Source organism: Amphiprion ocellaris, chromosome 8 (assembly GCF_022539595.1).
Source record: "Amphiprion ocellaris isolate individual 3 ecotype Okinawa chromosome 8, ASM2253959v1, whole genome shotgun sequence".
In the NCBI taxonomy this organism is placed as follows: Eukaryota; Metazoa; Chordata; class Actinopteri; family Pomacentridae; genus Amphiprion; species Amphiprion ocellaris.
The window spans coordinates 1,771,688-1,786,133 of record NC_072773.1 but is presented as its reverse complement, the minus strand read 5'-3'; the positions used below and the strand labels follow the sequence as shown (position 1 = coordinate 1,786,133).

At 37.8% G+C, this 14,446-nt stretch overlaps 1 protein-coding gene and 1 pseudogene across 1 annotated transcript in view; one reads left to right on the top strand and one right to left on the bottom strand.

Annotated features, from left to right (window-relative positions):
* The window catches only part of cacna1fb (calcium channel, voltage-dependent, L type, alpha 1F subunit), a 71,916-nt gene extending 69,263 nt beyond the window's left edge, over positions 1-2,653 (bottom strand). The window contains exon 1 of the mRNA XM_055012631.1: positions 2,313-2,653. Within this exon, the coding sequence (XP_054868606.1) occupies positions 2,313-2,334 (22 nt within the window). The 5' untranslated portion in view covers positions 2,335-2,653. The remainder of the gene's footprint in view (positions 1-2,312) is intronic.
* Positions 2,654-9,810: 7,157 nt separating this feature from the next.
* LOC111583479 (U2 spliceosomal RNA) lies at positions 9,811-9,926 on the top strand (annotated as a pseudogene).
* Positions 9,927-14,446: the final 4,520 nt, after the last annotated feature.

Below are 14,446 nucleotides of genomic sequence, written 5' to 3'. Positions count from 1 at the left end.
AAATAAATTCAGAGTAGTTGTTTTAACTTGTTGCCTCGTGTTTGATTTCTGTCGTCAAAGTGAAGAACGAATGATCGATAAATGCTGGACTGGATGCTGCAGGATCAGGATGAAACCGTCTCCTCTCTTTAAAGGTTACTCTGAGGTTTAAAATAAGCCTCGTCTCAGGGACCGGAGCAAAAGGACGGATTAACTCCGCTGCCATGGCAACACACGATAATGCTCATTTCCATGACAACGCTATCAGAAGGTCCGCGGAGGCCATCTTAACTCGGCGAGGAAGCAGAGAGCGGGAGGTCTGATCCTTCATCAGGATCAGCAGCAGCATGAAACCCCACCCACCTGAGGTCGGAGGTCACACCTGAGGTCAGAGGTCACACCTGAGGTCAGAGGTCACACCTGAGGTCAGAGGTCACACCTGAGGCTGATTCAACAAACTTTTGACATCTGGGATGATGAAGTTCCAACTCAGAGTTTGTATTCAATAAATGTGGGAGAACGAGTCGCAACAATCCGATGTTCGTGTGTCTGAAATGTTGAAGTCGTATTTAAATAGAAATGTTGATGATTAATTGATGAACTGTCAGCAGTAATTTAACCGATTAAAACTATATTAACTGATGACATGGAAAAAGAAGAAGGTTGTGTATGTCAGTAAATGTAGATCATCCGTAGTCCCTGGTTGTTCCACCAGGTGGAGCCTCTTCCTGTTTAATCCTGTAGAGACCAGAGGAGGCGTCACTCAGGCTACATTCAAAGCAGAGAGCATTGTGGGAGTTTAGCTAGCAAGTTTCCACACATTTTGGACTAGTTTCAAGTTATTGTGGACACTTTTTGAGTCCTTTACGACAATTTTCAAGTAATTATGGACAAGTTGTAAGGAATTTTTCTTGGAGAATTTTTCAGTCAATTTGGCCTCACTTTGAGTCATTTTAAACAAATGTTTTGTCATTTTAGACAAGTTTTGAGTTATTTTGGAGACATTTTGGGTCATTTTGACAATATTTTCTTCATCTGTAGTACCTGGTTGTTCCAGCAAGTTGTGGAGTCTTTTGCTGTTTAATACTGTACAGACCAGAAGATGTTGGCAAGCAGAGAGCATTGTGGGAGTTTAACAGCAACAGGCACCATGACAAAGACTTCTGTAGTGGTTAATGACCTCCAACCAGCTCTCATGTATTCCAGAGTTAATGAAGACAGCGATCCTTCAGCTGAATTGTTTGCATAGTTTAGTAGCTTCTGTGGTTTCAGTTAATCCTATCAGCATCTCGAATCATATACTTTCACATTTAATTGATTATTGACTGATACTGCTGATCATGGTTTAAAATTCACATGCAGGAATAATTAACAATAATGCTGTATTTTTATAATGTAGAAACAGGAAGGAAACAGCAGTAACGAGGCATCTGAGGAATCAGGTAAAGGTGGGAGGTCAGTGGTGCAAACGCAAATTCAGACTCAAATGCTGGATGAAATTCACACAAATGTTGTTTGAAAAACGGACGAATCAGAAAGCAGTTTCAGCTGTGACTGATCAATCGATTTGTCAAATGATAGAAAAAGAATCAACTGTTTCAATAAGTGAGTCACAGTTTCAGCAGGAATCAACGCAAAACTACAGAGACTAAATACAACTACAAAGACACACAAAATGACCACAAAAAGACCACAAAGACACACAAAATGACCACAAAAAGACAAAATGACCACAAAATGACCACAAAGACACATAAAATGACCACTAAAAGACAAAATGACCACAGAATGACCACAAAAAGACACAAAATGACCACAAAAAGACACAAAACACCAACGCTGGTTGTGTGTTTGTGGATCTTGGTCTGATTCTGTGTAATAATAATTAAAAAGACGCTGAAGATGAACGTCTCTAACGGAACCTTCATCATGACAGAAATATAACAGAAGAAATAATAAAATCAACATCATCAGAATGTGGTCGGAGGAAACACACACAGACACACAACGTTTATCCGACATCAGATTAGAGGATCACATGAACGCTGCTGCTGCTGCTGCTAAAATCTAATAATAAACCACAGAACCGGAAAAACCTTTTCATTATTGCGTCTTTTGATTCAAATATCTGAAGAAAAGCTCATTTCCCTCCTCAGATTCTGTTCCGAGTTTCTGTGGAGTGAAAATGTTTCTTTTTTCATTTATTTCAACATTCAGAGTGTTTAAATTTAGACGGTTTTGAATATTTGATCTAAAAATTCCGACTTTATGGATTAAATTTCCTTAAATCCACAGAAACCCGTAGTTTGACAGTAAATGTAAAAAGTTCTCACCTCGGCGGTTCTCCTCGTACATCTCCGCTGCTGCTTCAGCTCCAAACAATCATCGTCAATCACTTTGATCAGTTTCCGATCGGTTTGATCCTCATCAGATCCTCATCAGATCCTCATCAGATCCTCATCCTCTTCTACTTCTTCTTCAGATTCAACTTTATTCCTGCCAAACAGAGCTCCAGTTAATCCTCCGTCTTTCCGATCACTTCATCCATTCATCGATTGATTTACTGATTTACATCCGAGCAGAAGGAAAAAATAAAAAAGTGAAGAAGAGGAGATAAATCCGAGGTGAGTTCTTGTTGTTTCAGCTCCGATTCACTAATCTGAGTGTGTTCATCTATCTGAGCATCTCTCCCAGCTGGGATTAAAGCGCTCACAGTTAAAGGGGAGGTTCAGCTGGACCAAGTTAAAGGGACAGACACAATAAAACCACGATGATGATGATGATGATGATGATGATGATGATGATGATGATGATGATGATGAAGTCTGCCTGAAGGGACGGTTAATAATGAGCAGATGCATCTCGTTTTCTGTCCGTTATTTTCAGGGATTTTCTCTCCGAGCTGAATAACGGTTTAAACCTCATTTTAAATATTCTCTGCAGCGGGACTCTGGTGTGTTTTTATTTTTACCCTGAAAAGTCACACACAGTTTGGTCCTTCGACAGAAAACATTATTTTTTCATTAAACTTAGAAAAAAAAACCAATGCCAGAAATGTTGAGAGACGATTCAGAATACTGTGAAATACAGCAACCGTGCTGCAAAAAAATTTATTTTAAAAAACTGTAAATGAAACCTTTCCTGTTCCAAAAAATACCACAAAGGAAATTTTAAAAAACGTTTTTTTAAAAAGGCACATAAAAAAAACAGCTAAAACTGATAATCTGGCAGAAAAAAATATCCGTTAAAAAAACAACACATTAAATATTGAAAATAATAAAATAAATTCAGTGAAAATCTGTAAAAATCATAATAATAATAATAACAACAACAACAAGAAGAAAATAAAACCACCAAAAATATATTTTTTAAGTAAAAAAAAACTGGCACCCTCTAAAACATTCTAATTTAGAATTATTCATGAAATAGATTTTTGCTGTGATAAAAAAAGAGAAAAAACAGCTCATTAAGAAACTGTAAATGAAACCCTTCCTGGTAGAAAAAATACCAAGAAGAAAAACAAAAAAGGTAGAAAAAAACAGCACATTAAAAACTGTTAAAATTGATCATCTGGCAGAAAAAAATCAGTTAAAAAATGATACATTTCATGTTGAAAATAATAAAAATAATAAATAAATACAGCAAAAATCTGGGGCTCTTGTTTCTGGAAAAAAATGCATAAAAAACACAGAATATTAAGAAATTGCAAATTTAAAAACAGAAAGAAAGAAAATCTGGAACTCTTCCTGGTTGCTTCGAAAAATGCATAAAAAACCCAAAAGTTTGTCTGAAAAAAGTCACACTGAAAATCTGCAATAACAAAAATAATAATCATAATAGATTTTTCAAAGTTTGATGCCCTCATTGCTGCAAGAAAAAATGTTAAAGAAAAGTGCATTAAAAAAAGTTTATTAAAAAAAGGTAAATGTGTTGAGAAAAAGGTATAGTTAAAAAAAACATACAAAAAATAGTGGTTTGGCCGGTTTGCTGCCAGAATCACAGAAAATAGTTAAATATTTAGAAAACTGTTGAAAATTCAGTGAAGCTGGGCCTCCCTGCTGCTCAGAAAACATGTTAAAAAAGAGTAGCGATGTAATTTAGTGGAAAATCAATTAACCTTAAAAAATCACTTTTAAATCAGTAGCACCAAACAAAAGAAATGTTACAAATGCTAAATAATTTGGATTAAAAATAGAAATAGATCCTTCTAAGACAGAAATATGAGTAAAGTTACTATAAAATATGTATTTAAAAAAAGGCCAGAGTAAAACAGAAAGAAGTCAAAATAAGATTAGAGTGTTTCATTTTAAACCTGGACTCTCAACAACCTGGTTTTGGTCAAAGGTTTTTCACTAAAATAAAATAAGAAGGAAGAATCTTGGCCATGATAGAAGCTGATTTAATCCTCTAAAGGTTCTTCAGAGCTTCTTTTCTTATCTCCTTCAGCTCAAGATTCCCTGATCCTCCCTTTATGAAAGCTCAGGAGATAAAGTCAAAAGGAAGCAGCAGAACCAGCGACATGTGGAGATGATTTAATGTTTGAAGGTCAAGTTTGAAGAACTGGAATTTAAACCAAAGACATCATCAACATCATTCTGACCAGTAAAAAGCAGTTAGAGATTTCTGGAATTCATTTCAAAATGACTCATCTGAACTGATGTACATGGTGCTCATGAAGAAGAACTCTTTAAGGAGGTCTTTGTTGAAGTTCTGCAGATATTTATAGATATTTAGAGGTCTAAAGAAGTTGTAGAGATCCTATGAATATATATATATATATATATATATATATATATATATATATATATATATATATATATATATATATATATATATATATATATATATATATCTTGATAGGTTGGACTAGTCTTTAAGGAGGCCGTTGTTGAGGTTCTACAAGTCTTTAAGGGTATTTAGTGGACTAAAGAAGCTCCAGAAGACCTGTAGAGGTATTAAATAAGGTGAAAATGTCTTTAAGGAGGTCTTTGTTGAGGTTCTACAAGTTACTAAGGGTATTTAGAGGTCTAGAAGGAGTTCTAGAGGTCTGGTATGGTCTTGATAGGTTGAGTGAGTCTTTAAGGAGGTCTTTGTTGAGGTTCGCAGCTCTTTCAGGATTTTAGATCTTTAAGGAAATTAAAATGTTTTTTTAAAGGTGCTAGAGATCTTTTAAAAAATTCTACAGATCTTAAAGCATATTTACAGGTATTGAACACATATCTGATGTCCTGTAGAGATCTTGATAGGTTAAAGAAATCTTTAAAGAAGTCTTCTTCTTTGTCATTAGAGCTGTCTGATCTTTCTTTATGGATATTTAAAGGACTACAAGGAGTTCTATAAGGCCTATAGAAGTCTTTACTAGGTTATGAAATTTAGATACTCTTCTTGACATGCAGGTCTTTAAGGAAGTTAAAAGGTCTAAAGATGTTCTAGAGGTCCAGTAGAGGTTTTTATTAGGTTAAAATAGTTTTTAAGGAGATCTTTGTTGATGTGAGGGTCTCTAAGAAAATTAAGAGGTGTAAAGAAGTTCTAGAGGTCTTGTAGAAGCCTTGATAGATTCATGACAACATTGTTAAGATTTTACAGGTCTGTAGGCATAATTAGACATCTTGGAGCCATTCTGGAGGTCATGTAGACATCTTGGTAGGTTAAAGTAGTCTTTGTTTAAGTCTTTGTTGAGGTTCTACAGTTTTTAAAATATATTTAGGGTTCTAAAGAAGTTTCATGTGTCCTGTATAGGTCTTTAATGAGTTAAAGAAGTCTTTGGTAAGGTCTTTGTTGATGTTCTACAGGTCTTTAAAGATATTTAGGGTTCTAAAGAAGTTAGATAACCCATAGATATCTTTGTTATTCTAAAGAAGTCTTTAAGAAGGTCTTTGTTGATGTTCTAAAGGTTCTAAAGAAGTTCTACATGTCCTGTAGAGGTCTTTATTAGGCTAAAGAAGTCTTTAAGAAGGTCTTTGTTGATATTCTAAAGAAGTTCTACATGTCCTGTAGAGGTGTTTAATGGGTTAAAGAAGTCTTTGTCAATGTTCTACAGGTATCTGAAGATATTCAGGATTTTAAAGTAGTTCCACATGTCTAGTAGAGGTCTTTACTAGACTAAAGAAGTCTTTAAGAAGGTCTTTGTTGATGTTCTAAAGGCTCTAAAGAAGTTCTGCGTTTCCTGTAGAGGTCTTTATTAGGCTAAAGAAGTCTTTAAGAAGGTCTTTGCTGATGTTCTAAAGGTTCTAAAGAAGTTCTACATGTCCTGTAGAGGTCTTTATTAGGCTAAAGAAGTCTTTAAGAAGGTCTTTGTTGATGTTCTAAAGGTTCTAAAGAAATTCTATGTTTCCTGTAGAGGTCTTTATTAGGCTAAAGAAGTCTCTGAGGAGGTCTTTGTTGAGGTTATAAAGGTTATAAAGAAGTTCTGCATGTCCTGTAGAGGTGTTTCATGGGTTAAAGAAGTCTTTGTTGACGTTCTACAGGTATTTGAAGATATGCAGGGTTCTAAAGAAGTTCCACATGTCCAGTAGAGGTCTTTATTAGGCTAAAGACGTCTCTGAGGAGGTCTTTGTTGGGGTTGTGTGGGTCTATTTTGGTTTTGTTTTGAAATGCATGGTCTGATATTGGTTTTGTTGGAAAATCTGACAGATGCTGACTGCGGATGGATCAGTTCTACTATAGTATATTTCTACAGCAGTGATACACTCAAATCAGTCACAGGTGGTTGACATGAAGATCTGCATCTGGAAGAGTACTTGAAGGTAAATTAAAGATGAAACATCAACCTTCACTTCATGGTTGAAGGACACACACACACACACACACACACACAGACACACACCAAGTGTATCAGTGTTTAATCTAATCGAGTCTTAATGTTCAATTTCAGCACAAAGTCAAGAAGCAGACTGACCTCCTTCACCTCCTCTGAGCTTTAATGATTCATTATTATTATATCAAAGTGAACACATACATTTGGTCAGGTCTCATGTTTGTTATTATTGTTGTTGTTTTTGTTGTTGTTATTATTATTATTATTATTATTATTATTGTTGTTGTTATAATATCAGTGTCCACATACTTTTGGTCAGGTGTAATGTTTGTTTTTATTATTAGTAGTAGTAGAAGTAGTAATGTAATAATAATAACAATTATTATTATTATTATTATTATTATTATTATTATTATTATTATTATCATTTCAGTTTTCACATATTTTTGGTCACTACTGATGTTTATTATTATTATTAGTAGTAGTAGTTGTAATATTATTAGTAATATTATTGTTATTACATCAGTGTCCACATACTTTTAGTCACTACTGATGTTTATTTTTATTATTGTTATTATCATCATTAGTAGTAGTAGTAATATTATTAGTAATATTATTATTATTATTATTATTACTATTATATCAGTGTGCACACACTTTTGGTCACTATTGACATTTGTTATTGTTATTATTATTATTGTTATCAGTGTCCACATACTTTTGGTCAGGTCTGATGTTTGATAATAATATTATTATTATTATTATTATTATTATTATTATTATTATTATTATTATTATTATTATTATTATTATTATTGTCCACATACTTTTGGTCAGGTCTGACCTTTATTATTATTAGTAGTAGTAGTAATAGTAGTAGTTATTATTGTCCACATACTTTTGGTCAGGTCTGCAGCTGGATGGACATAAACTGTGTCTCCATCAGATCAGAAATGGAGGCAGCAGGCCGTTGTGTGTGTGTGTGTTATTGTGTGTGTGTGTGTGTGTGTGTGTGTGTGTGTGTGTGTGTGTGTGTGTGTGTGTGTGTGTGTAAGCTGGTGTATTAAGCTGTATAATCCTCGGTGCTGCTGGACTCTGAGAGGATTTATCTCTTTCTCTGCTTTCACTGTCTCAATAAAACACTAAATACAAACTGAGAGGAATGGAAGGGAGACATCTGACAGAGAGACCACTGGATCATTTAAATCACAACTACTGATGATGGTAAAGAAAGAAAGAAAGAAAGAAAGAAAGAAAGAAAGAAAGAAACTTTATCTCAAGGGAATTCTTTATAAAGAAAGAATAAAAGGTAAATAAAGAAACAAGAAAGAAAAAGAAAAGAAAGAAACATTAATATAAACAAAGAAACCAGAAAAAAACTAATAAAGAACTGAAAATGTTTGGTTTCAGACCTGCAGGAAACATTCAGTTCTGACTTCTCTCTGAATGAATCAACTTCTGTCGTTTATCTCCCATGATGCTCTGTGGATGATGTCATCCATCAGACAATCAGCTGATCTCTGCTGCCTCCTTCTGGACGAACAGAGTCACAGTCAGAGAGGAAAAAACCTATATCCAGCCTGAAACCAGATTCAGTCTTTAGACCTGGATGGATTTAAACTGATCTGGTGTCAGTTTTTATCAGAACTCAGATGTGTTTCTCCTCCTAAATGTCATGGTTCTATCTGCTGGACTGATGAAGTTCTGAGGCTCAGAAATGATGGAAAAAGTCCATTAAAAAGTGAGAAATCTGGACCCACCTCTATGGACTTCAAGGACCTGGAATGTTCTAAGTGAGACTAAACTTAAAGACTGGAGGCAGGAAAGGAGAATGTCCCCTGGAGAAAGTTCTAGTGTAGACCTACCGACAACTGGAGAAAGTTCTAGAGTAGACCTACTGACAACTGGAGAAAGTTGTAGAGTAGACCTACTCACAACTGGAGAAAGTTGTAGAGTAGACCTACCGACAACTGGAGAAAGTTCTAGAGTAGACCTACCGACAACTGGAGAAAGTTCTAGGGTAGACCTACCGACAACTGGAGAAAGTTCTAGAGTAGACCTACCGACAACTGGACAAAGTTCCAGAGTAGACCTACCGACAACTGGAGAAAGTTCCAGAGTAGACCTACCGACAACTGGAGAAAGTTCCAGAGTAGACCTACCGACAACTGGAGAAAGTTCTAGAGTAGACCTACCGACAACTGGAGAAAGTTCTAGAGTAGACCTACCGACAACTGGAGAAAGTTCTAGAGTAGACCTACCGACAACTGGAGAAAGTTCCAGAGTAGACCTACCGACAACTGGAGAAAGTTCTAGAGTAGACCTACCGACAACTGGAGAAAGTTCTTGAGTAGACCTACCGACAACTGGAGAAAGTTCTAGAGTAGACCTACCGACAACTGGAAAGATCCCTGATTAATATCTTGGGTCCACCTCTTTGGACTTCAAGGACCTGGAACTCTGGAACTCTGGAAATATTCACAGTCTGAAGGTATAACTCTGATCATTAAACGATTTGGGACTTTTTTGTCATTTATGTTTATTTTTTACTAATTAAAGACAGGTTTTCAATCGTTTTGTGTCATTTTAGTCAAGTTTCAGATAGTTTAGGGAAAACTGAAACATTTTCAATGATCTTCAGCTGTTTCATACAATCTTCTAGTCTTTCTGGACCCACCTCTATGGACTTCAAGGACCTGGAATGTTCTAAGTGAGACTAAACTTAAAGACTGGAAGTAAGAAAGGAGAACGTCCCCTGGAGAAAGTTCTAGAGTAGACCTACCAACGACTGTCCAGTTGTCGGTAGGTCTACTCAAGAACTTTCTACAGGGGACGTTCTCCTCTATGGACTTCAAGGACCTGGAACTCTGGAAATATTCTCAGGATGAAAGCAGAACTCTGATCATTAAACAATCATTAAATGATTTTGGACTTTTTTGTCATTTTGGTTTAATTTTCATTAATTAAGGTTTGGAATCGTTTCGGAAAGGTTGGGTCATTCTCGTCAAGTTTTCCAAAATTTCCAAGCTTACCTGATTTCAGTCACACGTATTTTATTGTTTTAGTCTCTTCACATCACTTCTCTGCCTTCTGGCTAAGATCAAGTCTCGTATCTGTTCTTATTTCTATCAAGCAAACAAAGAAAACCCAACTTGAATTTCCCTTGGGACCAATAAAGTTTCTACCTCCCTACTACCAAGAGCTGATGACCACAGGTGAGGGTTGGAAAGTAGATCTACAATCTCTACAATTTCATTTAGCAGACGCTTTAATCCCAAGCAACGTACATCTGCGAGTAGATCCAACACCAGCAAGGATCTAGTCAGAGAAAACAACCTGGATAACTGTTTGGTGGACTTGAGGGTCTTTACCCAATTCGGTCCAAGCAGCAGTGGTCAGAGAAAGAGACCCAGTGCTTCCTGGAACTGTGGTCTTCATATGAAATTCAGTGAAAGTTGGAAGGAGCCTCTCAGACCAAGCCAATATTTGAAACGATCCAGCGGGAGATGACTGTAGCCGGGTACGAGTGGAGCATCGACCGACTCCTCAATAAACTTACCAAAATCAAAAAGGACTTGAGGGACCAGAAAAGGGAGCTGGAACGCAGCGGCAGTGGTCGGCCAAAAGAATCCCCATCTTGACCTGCTGCATTCCGCGATTCCATCTGGGGCTCTGAACTCTGCCAAAGCAGTGCTGGAGTTGATCCACGACAAGTTCGCTGTACAGATAACCGACGGTGGTTACATACGGTGGTTTTTTTATATATATATATATATATACACACACACACTATATATGCAAAAGTATTGGCTCACCCATCCTAATAATCAGAATCAGGTGTTTCAATCACTTCCATGTCCACAGGTGTATAAAATCAAGCACCTAGACATGCAGACTGCTTTTACAAACATTTGTGAAAGAATGGGTCACTCTCAGGAGCTCAGTGAATTCCAGCATGGAACTGTGATAGGATGCCACCTGTGCAACAAATCCAGTCGTGACATTTCCTGGCTCCTAAATATTCCACAGTCAACTGTCAGCTGTATTATAAGAAAGTGGAAGTGTGTAGGAACGACAGCAACTCTGCCACCAAGTGGTAGGACACGTAAACTGACGGAGCGGGGTCAGTGGATGCTGAGGAGCATAGTGTCAAGAGGTGGCCAACTTTCTGCAGAGCCAATCGCTACAGACCTTCAAACTTCATGTGGCCTTCAGATTAGCTCCAGAACAGTGCTTCAGCAGAGAGCTTCATGGAATGGGTTTCCATGGCCCAGCAGCTGCATCCAAGCCATACATCACCAAGTGCAATGCAAAGCGTGGGATGCAGTGGTGTAAAGCAGCCACCACTGGACTCTAGAGCAGTGGAGACGCCTTCTCTGGAGTGACCAATCACGCTTCTCCATCTGGTAATCTGATGGACCAGTCTGGGTTTGGAGGTTGCCAGGAGAACCATACTTGTGGGACTGCATTGTGCCAAGTGTAAAGTTTGGTGGAGAGGGGATTATGGTGTGGGCTTGTTTTTCAGGAGCTGGGCTTGGCCCCTTAGTTCCAGTGAAAGGAACTCTGAATGCTTCAGCATACCAAGACATTTTGGACAATCCCATGCTCCCAACTTTGTGGGAACAGTTTGGAGCTGGTCCTTCCTCTTCCAACATGACTGTGCACCAGTGCACAAAGCAAGGTCCATAAAGACATGGATGACAGAGTCTGGTGTGGATGAACTTGACTGGCCTGCACAGAGTCCTGACCTCCACCTGATAGAACACCTTTGGGATGAATTAGAGCAGAGACTGAGAGCCAGGCCTTCTGGTCCAACATCAGTGTGTGACCTCACAAATGCGCTTCTGGAAGAATGGTCAAAAATTCCCGTAAACACACTCCTAAACCTTGTGGACAGCCTTCCCAGAAGAGTTGAAGCTGTTCTAGCTGCAAAGGGTGGACCCATGTCATATTGAACCCTATGGATTAGGAATGGGATGTCACTTATGTTCATATGCCAGTCAAGGCAGGTGAGCAAATACTTTTGGCAATATAGTGTGTATATATATATATATATATATATATATATATATATATATATATATATATATATATATATATATATATATATATATGTATATAAAAACTTTTAAGAGAAACTTTTAAGGAATTATTGGAATTTTCTTCCTGAAGGTTTTTTTTTCAAATTTTCAGAAATTTGGGAAATTTTTTTGCTGAATTTTTGGATTTTTTTCAGACAAGGAAACAATATTTTTTGGTATCTGTGAATGAAGACAACAGGAGGGTTAAACCTCTTTGTTTTGGGTCATATTTTCTCTCTGGAAAGAAGGTTTGAACTTCAGCAGGCGGCTCTGTTTTATCCTGACATGTATGTGGACGGAGGTTAATGCCTTCTGTAAGCCGGCAGGATAAATCATCAGAACTTAAATAAAGCCCTACTCTCTCAGGATCAGCATCACCTGGAGACCTGGTGATTTAGAATTCAACCCCACATCCAGTTTTAGGTGAATTTACTGATGTGATATTATCAGGAGAATAACTGGAGTCTGACGGACAGTAAGATGTTCTTCTGTTCTCTCTGATGTTCGTTGGTACATTTAAGGATTCATGAATGTTCGTCTGAAGAAGCAATCAGAGAGTCTGTGGTTCAAAATAAGGAACCATTTGTGTTCGTTTGTGTCTTTCATTCAACGATTAGCTCATTTACATTACTTTGTGGTCATTTTGTGTCTCTTTGTGGTCGTTCTGTGTCTCTTTGTGGTCGTTTTGTGTCTCCGTGGTTGTTTTGTGTCTCTGTGGTTGTTTTTTGTCTCTTTGTGGTCAATTTGTGTCTCTTTGTGGTCGTTTTGTGTCTCTTTGTGGTCGTTCTGTGTCTCTTTGTGGTCGTTTTGTGTCTCTGTGGTTGTTTTTTGTCTCTTTGTGGTCATTTTGTGTCTCTTCGTTTTGTGTCTCTTTGTGGTCGTTTTGTGTCTCTGTGGTTGTTTTGTGTCTCTTTGTGGTCATTTTGTGTCTCTTTGTGGTCATTTTGTGTCTCTTTATGGTCATTTTGCATCTCTTTGTGGTTGTTTTGTGTTTCTTGGTGGTCATTTTGCGTCTCTTTGTGGTCGTTTTGTGTCTCTTTGTGTTCATTTTGTGTCTCTTTGTGTCCATGTTGCACCTTTTAGTGTTCATTTGTGTGTCGTTACTGTTGGTTTGTATCTCTTTATGTCCCTCTGCAATAAGTTTTTGTCTCTTTCTGGTGGTTTTATGTCTTTGTGGTCATTTTTTTGTCTCTTTGTAGTCAGTTGTGTCTCTTTGTGGTCATTTAGAATGTTGTTGTGGCATTTTTTCATCTCTCTGTAGGTGTTGTGAATGTCTGTGTAATAATTTAGCACCTGTTTGAGGTCATTTGTGTCTCTTATTCACCATTCTGAGTGTCTTCCTTGGTGTCTGGCATCTCTTTGTGGTCATTTTGTGTCTCTTTGTGATCATTTTGTGTCTCTTTTGTGATGGTTTTGTGTCTCTGTGGTCATTTTGTGTTTCTTTGAGGTCGTTTTATGTCTCTTTGTGGTCGTTTTGTGTCACTTTATGGTCATTTTGCGTCTCTTTGTGATTGTTTTGTGTTTCTTTGTGGTCATTTTGCTTATTTTTGATCATCATTTTGTGTCTGTGATCATTTTATGTCTCTTTTGTGATGGTTTTGTGTCTCTGTGATCTTTTTGCATCTTCAATTGTTCATTTGTGTGTCTTTATTAGTGGTTTGTGTCTCTTTAACTCCCTCTGCAATTACTTTTTGTCTCTTTCTAGTGCATTTGTGTCTCTTTGTCATCACTTTCCATCTTTTTGTGGTTGTTTTCTGTTTTTCTGTGATGATTCAGCACCTGTTTGTGGTCATTTTTCCCTTTATTTTGTTCAAATCGTGTCATTTTTTACCCTCTGCAGTTACTTGAAGTTTTTTTGTGGTCATTTTGCAGTGTTTTGTGGTATTTGTGCATCTCTTTGTGGTCGTTTTCTGTCTCTGTGTGATGATTTAGCACCAGTTTGTGGTTGTTCTGCACCTTCTTGTGTTCATTTGTGTGTCTTTACTGTTGGTTTGTGTCTTTTTATGTCCCTCTGCAGTTATTTTTTGTGTCATTGTCGTCATTTTTTAGTATCTCTCTGGTCGTTGTGAATCATTTTGTCCCCTGAGCCTGTTCAGTAATACCTGCATGTTTCCTGTGCTATAAAATCAGGGGGGATTTGGTCTCCTGACCTCCATGTTTGTAGCGCTGCGCACACAACACACACACACACACACACACACACACACACACACACACACACACACACACACACACACACACACACACAGTCAGGTCTATACAACCTGGAATGAAGCGTTGCTATGAAAATGCGACGAATTACATAATGAGGTTGCCTTTGTGTGTCCTCGCAGTGTGAATGTGTGACCAGATTTATGTCCACACACACGCGCGCGCGCGCGGACACACACTCGCTGATGTCAGCCTGTTACCCTGAATACCCGCCCTCATCACTCTGACTCCTCCCTCTGGGGGTGGAGCTTCCTGTTTCCTTCCTGGTGCCCCCCATGAACACACACGCACGTCCGCACGCACGCGCACACACGCTGCTGTGAGAGAGGGAGGCAGGCGGAGAGACATTAACCTGTCACTGCTTCCACTGTGTAGTAAAGCTCCATTAAGCTGCTGCACAGCTACCTGCAGGCATCAC